This window comes from Scatophagus argus, chromosome 15 (genome assembly GCF_020382885.2).
Source record: "Scatophagus argus isolate fScaArg1 chromosome 15, fScaArg1.pri, whole genome shotgun sequence".
NCBI lineage: Eukaryota > Metazoa > Chordata > Actinopteri > Scatophagidae > Scatophagus > Scatophagus argus.
The window spans coordinates 1282056-1296839 of NC_058507.1; the positions used below are offsets into that span (position 1 = coordinate 1282056).

Consider the following 14784-nt stretch of genomic DNA (forward strand, 5'->3'; position numbering starts at 1 on the left):
TGTCACTTCTCCTCTTTTTCACCATTAAACTTTATGCCGTCCATCTTTTCCTCTCTTGTTTTTATCTTTTAAAACCCCTCCCCGTCTTTTCATCTCTCTTTAATCCATGTTGTTGGATCTTTGCTTCATCCTGCTTCCATCCGTCTCTCAGTCCACGAATCATCCCTCCATCCTTCTCTTCCTCTCTTAAACTTCATCACATCCCTCTCTCTGCTCGTTTTCCTCTCAACATTCCCATCTTTTTAATGTCAATCTCCATCTCTCTATTCTTTTCTCTGTTTCCTTCATCCCTCTTTCAGCACTTACATGTTTCCCTTTTTCTCCTCCCCAGTCACTTTCAGATTCTGTCGCTTTTCTCTCTCTTTTGTTGCACCCAGAGGAAACTCAACACGAGGCACACACACACACACACACACACGCACACACACACACACACTCAGCATCAAATGCTCTGGTATCAATTACAGTGGTCCTTTTTTATCTCTTTCATTTAAGAACAAGATGGGGAATCTGTGATCAGAAATTAAAAAAGAAGACATGTGTGTGTGTGTGTGTGTGTGTGTGTCCGTGTGTGTGTGTGTTGTCACAGCACAATTCTTTAGCACTCTTCCTTAATGAAAAATAGCATCCACAGCTTGAGAACATCCTGTCAACACCTAACGTTCCTGCGCTCTTATTTTGAAATTAAACATCCCGAGACAAGCGAGCCAGAAGCGCTTCGAGGACAATTCCTCACGCTGGAATCAAGTTTTTCTTTGTACGCACTGACTTTACAACCCAGGTCTCGCTTCAAGTCGTTCTGGGCGGCCATCTTGCAGGCCGTCTCACATGTCCTCTCAGAGTAGAGCCGTCCCAGAGGGTTTTCAGCAGATGTATCAACGCTGAGACTCGTTACTTCCTGTCTCTTCACTTTGGTGTCTCCGTGCGTCACAGGTGAGGAGGAAAAGACGCAGAGACTCTACATGTTCCCCTGGAGACAACTTCAGTGTCAGCTCCACACTCTTGGTGCTCATCAAACCACTTCCTGTTTCTAGTTCTTTCTCTTCCTGTCAGACTCCTGCCTCAAACACTTGCCTCTCTGACCTTTAGTCTACAGAATGGCAGGAATATTCTACACCAGGTGTTTGCACACTCACTGATGGTAAAACTGAAGCTTGTTTTGCTGCGGCTCGATTTCCTCAAACTTTTTCCAGCATCAACGTCAACCGCACGTGGACGTCCAGCCGTTCGCGACCGGACTCACACAAAAGTAGTTTCCCCTCCGCGTTTTAAAGAAAGCTGGAGGAGAAACCGAACTTATTTTCCACGAGCGCCAAGCGGAAGGAAGAAAACTCATTTCCCGCCTCTCGAGGTGTCGGCTCGTTAGCTGCTGCCACTTTCCTCCAACTTTCATCAAGCTCAACCACATCCTCTCATCATCACCTCCGCCATATCCATGTTTAACAAGCTAATCTGACACAAAGCCTCCGTGGCTTCAAAAAAAAGACAAGAAAAACACCTACTTTAAATATTCACTTTTACTATCCGCATAATTAAATATTTGAAAAATATCAGGAACGGAAAATTAAAACAGAAAAAGTCTGCTGCCACCACTATCAATTTATTCCCTCTCAGAGTGCATTAGAAACGTCAGATTGCCGTTGGCAAAGACACAGAAAGAGCTCTGTGGGTTTTTTTAAACTCACTTTATAAATTACATTTTGGAGTGCTTTGGCATGCGGCTGCCACGGAGAGCAGACAGCGTTAATTATTTCTTATTGGGATCGGCGGCGATTATTTGCATATTTCATTTAGCTGTTCTGGATGTTGCAGGTGGGAGGGAGGCGACGGGCGCGTGAGACACTTTTCACTTTGTGTCTCAACAACTTTTGGATGAAAGAAAGGGAGAAAAAGATGGATTCACTGACCGCATGTGTTCAGAGGAGCGTTCACTTAGGCTGCTTTCAGTCGTTTTCATGAGCCGCAGCAGATTATCGGTGATAATTAACAACATCGGCTTTCAATATCACACAGGCTCTCGTGCAAAAAAGGTCAGGAAAACGCGACGTGCTCGACGGTGTTTGGCTAAAACATCAATTATAACGTCGTTTCTACTCAATTGGCTTCATGAGTGGCTCAGTGTGAGGACAACAACAGAAAGTCAAACTTTTTAAGAGCTTAATGGGGGAAACTGATGTGTCGTTCACACAAAACATGCTGAAGTCGAATCGGGAAGCTGAATGGCTTTTAAAATGTTTGAAAGTGTTTCGAGCAAACCAGCAGAGCGGAAAGCTGAACTTGACAAAACTAATGAGTTACGTGGTCAGAAGAATTTAATTATGAAACATTTATCTAAAAAAGGACCGTATTTAACTTTTAACTCATCACCGATTTGTCTTGAACAAATCACTAATATCAGCTTAACTCCTGTTTAATATTTGTTCTCCAACATGGACTTAATTTAATCCAAACATGACTTTAACACTTTGGCCAAAGTCTGAAAAGAAACATCTTGAAGTGAACTCACGTTGAGTGTTTATGTGGTGAAATGCTGCTGCTGCATGGATTTAAAGGACGCTGCTTCCTCAGTGATTATTACTGATATAAATACACGACATGAAGTGTTAGAGCACAGTGTGAGTGCTGACTGCAGCCCACAGAACGTTTCTGCAGCTTTCTGCTGAACAGCTGAAGAAACTGGGGACTTGTTTTCAAAAGCAACTGAGAAACCATAAAATGTGTCCATATAGAGCTTGTCCGGTGTGATCCAGGTCTGTGGAAGCCCTGAGATCTAAAATGATTAGAAAAGACGTTGATTTAGACCACATGCACACACATTCGAGCTAACGCTTTTAGTTTAGCGGCTGCAGCGAAGATTTCAGCTTTAAAAAACAGTTTAAGTTATGTCTTTTCAAATCAGATTTCAGTTCTTCCTACACTTGGATCCCATTGGACGAGCTGTATGGAGACATTTTAGGCTTTCCCTTCTTTTTCTGTTGTTTAGCAATCTTTTAAAACAAGTTTCAAACTTGTTCAGCTGTTTAGCACAAAGCTGCAAATCTGTTTAACTGTGAAGCTCCAGAAATGTTTCGTAGACTAAGAAACTTTACCCAACTTTCCGTCAGCACGAGGGTTGATGAGATCATGACTGGGTTTTCATTTTTGGGTGTACCGTTCCTTTAAGGGCCGGTATGGAGACATGTATGGGGAATATCAGAGTTCAGTATGTTGAATATCTTGAGATTTCATGCACATATTCCTGTTCCTGCAAACTTTCATCTTTTGGTTGATGCTAAAGCAGGAACCCACAGTGTTGGTGTGAAACTTCCTGCTGCTGCGTGACATAAAATCCCTCCAGCGGCAAACACTGAGTTTTATTGCTTTCAAATGACCTGGAAATGCAGCTTTGCAGATCTTAAACCAGGGATTAACTCTGACACCGAGATTTATTTTTTTCTTCAACACAAATCATCTTGATAGAGAGTCGCTGCGTGGTTAAACTAACTCCCCAAACTTCCCAACTTTAATCTTAATTTATGTAAAGTGCTGTGTGGTGGAGCTCCGGGAGCGGGACGAGCCGTCTGATTGGCTCTATCAGGTATCAGGCAGGAGTCCAACACTCGGTAATTTGATTTAAGAAGCTCGTAATAACCTGAGGTCAATATTTAAATCACTCAGAGAGGGAGAAGAGCCGCTCTGCATGTTCAGGATGCTTCAGTCTCCACGCTCAGAGTCAGCCGGTCCGGATCTCCATCACTCCTCTCGTCCTCCTCTTCTTTTCCGTCTCCTCGTCTTATCCGTCTCTCCTTTTTGCCGTTTCTGTCCTCGTGTCATCACTCGCTTCCTCCTTTTTGCCCACAGCATCTGACAGTATCCTGTGGTGTTTGGTCAGGGTTAAAACCTTCACGTCTCCCCAAAATGTCCACTGAAAAGAGGAGTCCTACTGAGGTTTGAGCTTACAGAAGACTGAAACTGAAAGTATGAGACGTCCCGATGTGGACAACAAGAAAGCTTGACTTTCACAAAATGAATTAACTGGAACTCAAAACACGGACTGCGGTGAAAAGTGTGTTTGATGAAGCTCTGAAATGGTCGTTTTGGAGGTTGGAGCAACATCACTTCAAGGAAGGTCCTCTCTGTGCTCACGTCCTCCTCCTCCACCTCCTCCTCCTCCATCCCAGACTCCTACCTCCATTCTGTCTGTCTTTGTTTCACCGCAATTCCTTCGCTCTTCCCTTATTCCAACCTAACCCTCCCCTCTCCTCCCCCTCAAACCCCCTCTTTTCCCTCCCCTCTCCTCCCTCCCTCTCTCCTCCTCTGTGTGGTCTGTAGGGTGAAATAGAGGCCTGAGGCCAACAAGCTGTCTCCACCAGCTACACTGATAAGACACACACACACACACACACACACACACACACAGAGAGAGTCACCATACAAGTGCCAACAGTCACAATCACAAATGTACAAGTGGTCCACACACACACACGCGCACACACACACACACGCTAAATGTTATTTAACTCAGCTCACACTGTGTGAAGTGCCACCTGGGAGGTCACTTCTTACCTGAAAATTTCTTTCTCTCTCTCTCACACACACAGAGTCGTGTTTCCATCACTTCTGGGGACATTACATACACTTACATTCACTACCCGGAGGCCACTTCACCATAACAATAAACATCACTTAATCCTAACCTTTCATTAACCTAATCCTAACATTAGCCTAACCTTAAAGCAACTTTGTCCCCATAAGGAGGGCGGGTCCTCAAACTATGTCTGTGTAAACAGGTTTTTGTCCCCACAACCGCACAACCAGCCCTGAGCACACACACACTGACACACACACACACAAAATGTATGAGCTCAAAATGCATCCAGAAAAACACTACATGTGTTCTTTGCGTGTCAGAAATTTTGATGTATGCATGTTTAAGCGTGTTTGTGTGTGTGTGTGAGAGAGAGTGTGTGTGTGTGCTCAGGGCTGTTTGGTTCAGCTCTCTAACAGGATTCATGTCCCCCGTGTCCAAAGGAACATGGTCTAATCTCAACCCATCGCCTCTCCTCCACCTCATCCTGCACGACACACCCAACCTGCCCCCCTCCCCCGGGGGAAATTGGTACGTTCCAGACTCTTGAAAAAAGAAAATTACATGTATGAAATGTGCAGCGAGGCTCCCTTCATACTGTACAGGAGGGCGTAAAGTTTGATGAACAAGGTCACAGCTACAGGAAGTCAAACAAACCTGAAGCAGATAAAGACATAAGAATATAAAACAGAGAAGACGAGAACGATTCATAACAACATGAGCTGTTGATGTGGATCTTCTCATCATTTCAGGTCGGATTTGGACGTCTAAAGCCTCCCTCAGCATTCACCTGCACAGCTTTTCATCTCTATTCTGCTTTAAAGAATGTTTTATTATTTTTTGATTAATTTATTACCTTGTGTTGGCATTTTATCTTCTGTTGGGCCATAAACTTAAAGTACACGTCGAACAAATTTTTCCCAAACACGTTTCTGTCATTTTTCTTCTTATCACAGCGATGTTTGTTCAAGTGTTCATTTCTCTGATCAGTTTAATTGATTGTTTGATGCTATAAAAAAGGGGCTGAAATGTCAGGATTGACAGTTGTCTACTGCACAGACTCTGGCTCCAAACGACATCACCAGAACAAGATGGCAGCACTCGTATCAGGGAGATTTTGGCTTCACTTCGTGGGAGGATGTGGAGACGCGTCAGCCGTATTTTTATGTCTGTGCTCCTAACCAACCCACAGTAAATGAAACCAAAGATTTCTGTTTAGTTTTTGTTTCTTTGTTTGTTGATGTTTCTGCTGTTAAAATACAAAATTAGGACAACCTCAGCGTCGTGAGGCAGCAGTGAGGATATTAAAGAAAAACAGTGAACACCAGAGAAAGACTCAGATTCAGGAGGTGTCACTGAACACATCCATTCACCTTTTCAGTGTGGGTGTGTGTGTGTGTGTGTGTGTAAGAGTGTGTGTGTGTGTGTGTGTGAGAGTGTGTGTGTGTGTGTGTGTGTGTGTATTACCAGACTCAGTCCAATCCCCTGTAATGTGACAGACAAATCCCACTAAGCTGTTAAATATTACACTGCTTTCACACTCGTATTAAACACCTTTCTCCCTCTCTTACACTCCCTCTCTTTCTGTGTTCACTCACTCTGTCAAAACACACACACACACACGCACACTCAACCTTTACCTTCATCTTCAATATGCAAAAAAACACTACAGATGTCACTTGAAAATCTTCACACACACACAACAAATCTTTAAAATGCAGCAACGTGCTGCAGAAGTCACAACAGAATATTCTCACAGGACACACACGTAAACCCTTTCAGAGTGTGTGTGTGTGTGTGTGTGTGTGTGTGCGCGCGTGTGTGTGTCCTAATCCCCGGTGCTGGCCGTCTTGTCAGAGTGTTATATTTGCGGGTATCAGTGTATCTTCTCCTCGCTACCTAATCCCACCACCCCGGCTCTGATATTTCCTGACATTTACATGAATCGCCCCTCTCTAGACGGATGGACGGAGGGATGGACGGACTGACGGAGAGACAGGGGGAGGGAGGGAGGGAGAGACAGAGGGAGAGCTGGAAGAGATGGACAGGGAGATGAAGGATGAATGAAGAGACTGGGGATGCAGAGGCGGAAGATGAGCGAGTGTGAATGTGAAGGTCTACAGGGTTTAGGGAAAAGTGCAGATGAGAGAGGGAAGGAAGGATGAGGGAGGGAAAAGACAGAGAGAGAAGCAAGGAAAGAGAGGAAGAGTGCAAGGAAGCATTAAGGATGTGAAGAGAGACGAGCAGGATGAGGGCTGGAGGGATGGAAAAGTAATAAAAGATGTAGGAGGATAGAAGGAGGGACAGACAACTCGGTGGACGAATGGCAAAGAGAAAGAGGAGAGGAAGCATGATAAATTATGAAGGGAGGATGGATGATGGAAAGAGAAATGGAGAGGCTAACAGGCGAGAGGGGAGGAAAGGAGGGACGATAGAGGGGTGAAGAAATAAAATGGAGGAAGAGAGGGATGAGGGGAAGAGAGTGAGAGATGGACGGAGGGACAGGTGGATATGTCTTTCAGACTGTCCAACTGCTTTCATTTTAGAATTTCAAAATAAGAGGAGGAGGAAAGTCGACGTGAAAGAAGGAAAAGTCGCACATCTCGTCAGCGACGCGTCAACAACAACGAGATCCTGAGTGTTTGCATTTACTGCGACTTCAAACTTTCACTCCACTACACTTTGAGGCAGAAGTACTTTGTACTGCTCTACACGTACTTGATAACTTCAGTTACTTCACAGATTCATATTGTTAATACACAACATAAATCTGCTCGGACAACAAGAAGAAGCTTACACGTTATCAGTCCTGTGGTTACTGATCAGTGATGACTTCAGATCAGGTCCTGGAGGCTCCGGCAGACCACCGAGCTGCAGTCACACTCAGCGAGTCGCCTGCCGACTCTCTTTAAGAGCCGGCTGTGAAATGTGTCATTTGCCTCTGCTCTTAATTGCACTAAAAATGAAGATTAAGAGGATGAATTATTGATACAAGTTGGTATTTAATCTTTTGTAATGAATGGTGGATTCGCTGGTTATAAATATTGTACGAGGCTTCATAATTTGATAAATTTATTCCAATTTGCCCTTTATTTTGCCCTTTAGTCAAGGTTACATTCATTTAAACACACGACACTCACACACACACACACACTCACACAGCACATAGCACACACAAAGCACACACACACACACTCACACACACACACACACACACACACAGCACACACACTCACTCACACACACACACACTCACTCACACACACACACACACACACACACAGACACACACAGTAGTGGTGGTGTGTTTACCCTCTGCCCTTGGTCACTGTTGTATCATCTGTTTAACTGAGGTCCATAAACACACACACACACACACAAACTTGATGCACTTGAGTGACCTTGCAGTATTACCCCCCCCACCCCACACACACACACACACACACACACACACACTCCACTCCCCCACCTCAGTGTCTAATTAGGCCATGCATCTGATTGTCATTAAAGAGCAGCAGCAGGTAATGAACACACAATAATGTGTGTGTGTGCTGTGTGTGTGTGAGTGTGTGTGCTGTGTGTGTGTGTGAGAGTGAGTGCGCTGTGTGTGCATGAGTGTATGTGGGGGCCTCACAGTGAAGGAGGACCCCGGGTGCTACCAAACAGTCACAGGCCCAAAACCCCACAAAAAGTCCTAACTGCAGCAAAATGTGCTACATGATGTTCAGGAACAAAACCTCGACCTCAGAGTGAAGTACTTCCTGAGTCTTGTTTCATGTTCCTGTGCACACTTCACCTGGACTCGTCTCAAATGACCTCAGTCCCGACTTGGACTTGTCTCTTGAGACACCTGTGAAGACCCCCGGGACGCCGGGGGCCATTTTGGCTGTGAGCTCCCACGGAGGGAGGACGTTGCAGGCTTTGGACTTCACCTCTCAGAACAGACATGGACTGAGTCACAGAACATATCAGGGAAACGAGTGCAGCCGGCAGAAATAATTCAGCAGGTTCACACCTCGTTTTGTTGTTTGGAGGTTTTACGGATCAAAGCTTTAAGTGCAGAGTGAGATTCACACAGATAATGAATGGACTGTTAATGTGCTGCAGCCAAGCAGCTAATGGACACACACACGCGCGCACATGCACACACAGCACACACTCACGCACACACACATGCATAAACACATGTAAACGCACACACATGCGCACACATGCACACACACACACACACACAGTACCTAGCTAATGGCTGTCACTGTTGACTGATCACAGTGATCAGGCTGCTGCAGCTCTAATTGCAACTAAACAATCTGAAAAACAACCAGTCTGCTGGAGGAGGAGGAGGAGGAGGAGGAGGAGGAAGAGGAGGAGGAGAGAACAGCCGGAGAGAAGAGGAAACGGAGGATGAACTACAGGAAGAGAGGGATGAATGAAATACAGAAAGGAGGGAAGGAAGGAGGAGCCAAATGAACGAAGGAGGAGGAAAGCAGTTACATGTTGGCTCCATAATCAGGTCTGAAATGTCAGAGCTTTGATGACCTCTCATATGGACGTGGATGATGGTGTCAGATGATAAATATTTGTTTCGTTTCATTTATTTTATTTATTCTCAGTCTTTCATCTTGTTGTGTCTTTTATCACATTTATCTGCTCCTGCTCGGGAACCACAGACTGTTTGTAAAGATGGACGGCGTGAGAGCTCCCCAAAAGTGGAACCCAAACCGCTGGACGCCCCCTGGTGGCTGGCTGCAGTACAGCTCATAAGCTCCTCCCCCTCCACGTTAGCAGAAGGGACATGAACCAAACTAAAAACTCAAAGTTCGTGTGAAACAACGTTTTCTTGTCATTTTAGGCAGTTCTTATCACACTGTTTGTTCAAGTGTTTGTTTTGCTCGTGTGTGAGTCAATACTGCGGCTCCTCCTCCTGATCACTACCGCACAGACTCCAAATGAGATGGAGACACGACGGCCATCTTTGCACATAACACTAATGTCACTGACTTCTGAGAAGATCATGAATGGAATTATCTATTAAACTTTTCAAATAGAAAAACATTTTACACAAAAACGCACAGGATGTTTATAAAGCTCAGAAGCTGAGCGACAGACCGAGCAATAAAGAGGAGAACAATATGGAAGAGGAGGGACACAGCATGGAAAAATTCTAAACACACACACACACACGCACACACACATTCAGCAGTCACAGGATGTGAATGACAGGTCTGTTGCAATGAGAGCGAGGCAGACAGACATATATTACATCTAATTATCCAAGTCCAGCAAATTAACCAGCAGCCAATTAGAACTGAGAAACCAATCAGGATGTTAATTGGCAGCCAATATAAATGTTACAAAGAAATTTCCAAAGGACTACGTGTGTGTGTGCGTGTTTGACTTGACTGTCAGCTTGTGTGTGTGTGTGTGTTGTGTGTGTGACAGGAAGAGAGAAGGATAACAGAGATCGACTCGGGAGGAAATGGAAGGATATAAACCAAATGGTGAAAAACAAACATGAAACAGATGAACAGAATAACAGAGAGATTCAAAGCTAAACAGAAAATAAAAACCACCGCTCGATTTTCTTTTTACCTTGAGGCCATCCGCTGGGCACGAAGCCTGCCGATTGGTCGACGGCTCCCCAGAGGCCGCGAACAGCTCGTGTGATTGGGTGGTGTAGAGGAGGCGGGCCTGGATGCAGCGGAGGGCGCGGAGCATCCAGCCATGTTGGCGCCGGATCTGGCGCTGGAGCTGATCCCATTGGCTAGAAACCATATGGAGGATATCCTTCAGACCTGGAGGGCGAGAGACATAAGGATAAACCAGAGAGAACAGAAGAGAGTGGAGAGAGAGAGAGAGAGAGAAGAGAAAGTGAGAATCACTCCTCTGGTCACACTGATTTCAGACGAGCTCCTCTCATGTCACAACATATCTGAATTGTGCCAAAGTGAGGAATGGCCACAAACTGGTTTGTAATGACGTCTTTACCTGTTGGCGTCTGTGTGTGCTTGTACTCTGAACTCTGACTGACCCTGGATCTGCTTCAGCTTCTGAAACATCCTCAGTATGTGTAGTTACATGTAATCTGGACATCTGAGATTCATTCATCCATTTTCTATACCGCTTATCAGACAGGGTGGCGGAGGAACTGGAGCCTGTCCCAGCTGACTGCGGCCGAGAGGCGTGGTTCACCCTGGACTGGACGCCAGTCAGTCACAGGGCTGACACACAAAGACAGACAACCACACACGCACACACTCAATGTAGAGTAGCCAATTAAGCTAACGTGCACGTCTTTGGGATTGTGGGAGGAAGCCGGAGAACCCGAGTACTCGAACCTGGTCTAAACCACCGTCTTTCCATGACAAAGCAGTTATGATCTCCGTCTCTCTCTTTTCTCACTCTTTCTCTCTCTGGCTGCACAGATTTGAGAAAATCTAAAAATGATTTTGAATGTTTCTTTTGCTGCTGGCCAGTTTCAGCCTGCTGGTTCGTCTTTGTCTCCCTCCTGTCCCGGTCTCTCCCGGTCTCTCTTTCGGCTACATTCATATGAGTTCTCTCCTCTCTGAAGGTCACTCTGTTAATCCAAATATTAATAATGAATGGGACACAGTTGGGGCTCCGTTATGGCCACCCTGTGTGTGTGTGTGTGTGTGTGTGGACAGAGACAGAATACCTGATTGGTGGGAGGTGATGACACACAGTAGAGCTCTGCCTTCCTCCAGGATGCTCTCCTTCAGTGTGCTGTGACTGTCCACGTTTAGCTTGAAGCTCTGAAACACACAAGCGTCATCATCATCAGCGTCCACGTGTTCCTGTTCACATGAAGTCCTGGACCATCAGACTTATGTGGAAAAACCGGAGACGAGGACGGTAACAGAACTACCAGAGCTGTCCTCTGTGAACATCCATCACAGCCTGGAGACTGAAGTGCAGCAGACGGATTGTTTCAGTCAGTTTACATAATGAAGCGTCTCATCATCTGACCATGTTCCCAGATCACAGCTCACGGTGACCTTTGTCCACCAAAGTCTAATCATCTTCATCATCATTAACACCTAGCTTATCTTTGAGTCCAAGAAGACCTTTGTGGCAGATGAGAGGAGTTCCTCTCACAGCGTCCCTTCACGACAAAGTAGAGAAACACCCACGAAGGTGACGACTGTTATCTGATCAAAGAGGAAACTGTGGAACAGCCAGTGGATGAATAAAGCAACACGATAAATGTGACTGTTCTTCTGTACGTTCAACACAGTCCACACGGGAGCATTCAAGGCGTCGCCGTTCCTGCGGACGCGGCGCCACACAGCAGCCTGAGCAGCCTCGCCGAGGGACGGACGGCCGACGGCATCAGTCAACGCACGACAAGGTCAGACCTCCACACCACCAATATTTATGGAGCAGGATACACACAGTGGAGACGGATGGGACGACACACACACACACACACACACACACACACACAGGTGCATTGCCTTTCTCAGGAGATGGTGTTACTGAGTATTTTCAGTTAATCAATTCATCTGTAAAATTTAAAATAAATTGCACCTTCAATCAATTGTCAAAATTGATTTCCATCAACCGACAAATCAATCTGCTGATTTTTCCAGCGGTACTCTTTACATTTTGGTGCACAAAGTTCGACTCACACATGGGAGGTTTCTCGGGTTACAAACGAATCACGTGATAAGCTCAATCAATAACTTCAGTGATTGATCCAGACACCTCTTGAATTCACAGGTCAGGTGCGTTCTTGTTCTCGTTCAGTTGCACATGTGCAGATGTGTGTGTCAGAAGGTCATGTGATCACAGCATTCAGCCGCTGGTCAAACATGATGGGACTGGATGGATCCTGGAGAAATCTAAACTAAAGGGACAGTTCGCTTTTCAACCAAATCTTCATGGATAAACAGCACAATCAGAACATGATGCAGCTTTGATTTTGGGGTGAACTGTCCCTTTAAAAGTGATCTCCCCACAAACAACAAACAACTAACAGTTTTGTTGTTGTTTTTAGTTTTGGTCCATCCAACACCACCACTCTGCCTTTGGGTGAAATCATTTGAGAAGGAGAAGAATCTCGACCTTATCAACTCTGTGACAATGAGGTGATGATTTTAAGCTCCCTTCAAAGCTCACATCTCCTACAGCAGACCGTGTCACACTGTCCCTTACATATTACATTTCACTGATAAACCATAAAATATCACTTTGAAAGCCAAACCATCAGCGATATCTCTTCAAAACGCGCCCAAAAACACATTCATATATCAATATTATCCAAATAAAACACGACTGTCTGCATTCTGAAATCATTACTGCCGCACAAACGTCGTAAATTACTTCAAATCTCACGGCTGATTGAGTAATTTTACAGACTCGCCGTCCACTGTGCCCCACATAATTTCCAGATAAGCTGGTGAAAAACCTCCCAGCTAATAAACATAAAGTACATTTATCAGCGCTACAGAAAACACAGCGTGACTGTCTGCGTCTCTGGGATACGGCCGCCTCGTGTTAGGAATGAATTAGGTTGTACAGATTAGCCCGGCTATCGGAGAGCCATCGTATTTCAGCGCCGTATTCCACGAGCGTTTCGGCTCCGTTTCCTGCGTTTAATATATGGAGAGCATAGAATCGATAAGAGTGGAACAGCCAGCCATCAATCACGTGATGATAAGGCATGCAGAGCAGGCTTTTATGTACGTCAGACAGCAGGCGGTAATAAGAAGCTGTGCGTGAGTATTTATGTGTCTGTGAGAGAGGAAAGGAAATAAAGACAGCCGCTGAGTGTGACACAGAGACGCCACAGGACGGTTATGGACAACAGAAATACCCACGACAACAACCACACGACACAGTCTTCATCTGAAGGTGTCATAGGCCGCCTCCTCCCGACAAAGTCCAGTCGGATGATGTGACCACACACACACACAAAAGTGTGTTTTGGTTGGGAGCCTATTCAAACATTAGAGGTATAAAAGTATAAAAGCTTAGAATTCAGAGGAACAACACAGAAAAATCGGTCACATGAAGGCAGTCGGTGTGTCGGTTTCACACCAATGTTGTTATTTTAGAGGTCACAAAAGGTCATTTTGTGCACTGAGGTCGAGCTTTACAAAATGCTCTCTCTACAGTTAGAGGGTTATTGTGAGCATGAACATAATCACAAATGAGCACAGCTGAGCTCACTGATTCCTCATTCAGCTTTGCAGCTCTAACAGCTTCCACTCTTCTGTGAAGGCTTTCCACAACATGTTGGAGTGTTTCTGTGGGAATTTGTGCCCATTCATGCAGTAGAGCATTTGTGAGGTCACACACTGATGTTAAGCCCAAACCCTGAAAAACAGCCCCATCCCAATACTTTTGTCTGTATATTGTGTGTTGACAATGAGTGGTCCAGTTTCACATGGTACCATTAGCTTGGCACAACCTTAAAAAATAAGCGTGTCACAGCCATCATCATCGGTGCTGATGGCCTCAAAAATCCTGCACTGCCAGGAACCAAAACATAATTTAAACAAGAGAATACGTCGATTTCAGTTTTCCAAATGTGTTTTATAAAAGTCCTGGGACTGGGTCTGATCTAGCGGTACCTAACCGAGAACCTGACTCAAGTTCTTGCTATTTTAACCGTTGAGTGGTGAAGGTAGCAGGTGGATTCTCAGCAGCTGTGGCCGGTGGCCTAAAACGCTCCAACTCCCTGCTCTGATTAACATATACACACAGCACGCTCAGAGACAAGCTGCTTCAAAGCCTGGGCGATCAGATTAGCTGTTAGCATTAGCATATTAGCCCGGAGCGCAGAGTAGGACGGCCTCAGAAACCTACCTAAAACCATTTAGCTTTTAGCATTAGCATATTAGCGGGGCGCTAAGAGGTGATATGAGATGACATTGAGGTTTGACATTGAGAGTGTGTGCATCAGGCTGCACTGATCCCACACACACACACACACACACACACACACACACACACTCAGGTTGATGAGACATGATCTGATCAAAGAGTCTTTGTAATAATGATGATCAAATTGTCTCCATTCAGACCGAACTGAGAGAAACTGTAGTGCTGTGACTGTATTCCCCCGAGGTGTGTGTGTGTGTGTGTGTGTGTGTGTGCGTGTGTGTGTGTGTGTGTGTGTGTGTCTGTGTGTGTGTGCGTGTGTGTGTGTGTGTGTGTGTGTGTCTGTGTGTGTGTGCGTGTGTGTGTGTGTG

The 14784-nt window shown here is 45.3% G+C and overlaps 1 protein-coding gene across 3 annotated transcripts in view; it reads right to left on the reverse strand.

Moving 5' to 3' along the window:
- Positions 1-14784, reverse strand: part of akap6 (A kinase (PRKA) anchor protein 6) — a 139970-nt gene that overhangs the window by 81611 nt on the left and 43575 nt on the right. For all 3 annotated transcript variants that reach the window (XM_046412890.1, XM_046412891.1, XM_046412892.1), the window contains 2 exons: positions 11244-11340; positions 10160-10362 (listed from right to left, as the gene is read on the reverse strand). In XM_046412890.1, the coding sequence (XP_046268846.1) occupies positions 10160-10362; positions 11244-11340 (300 nt within the window). The remainder of the gene's footprint in view (positions 1-10159; positions 10363-11243; positions 11341-14784) is intronic.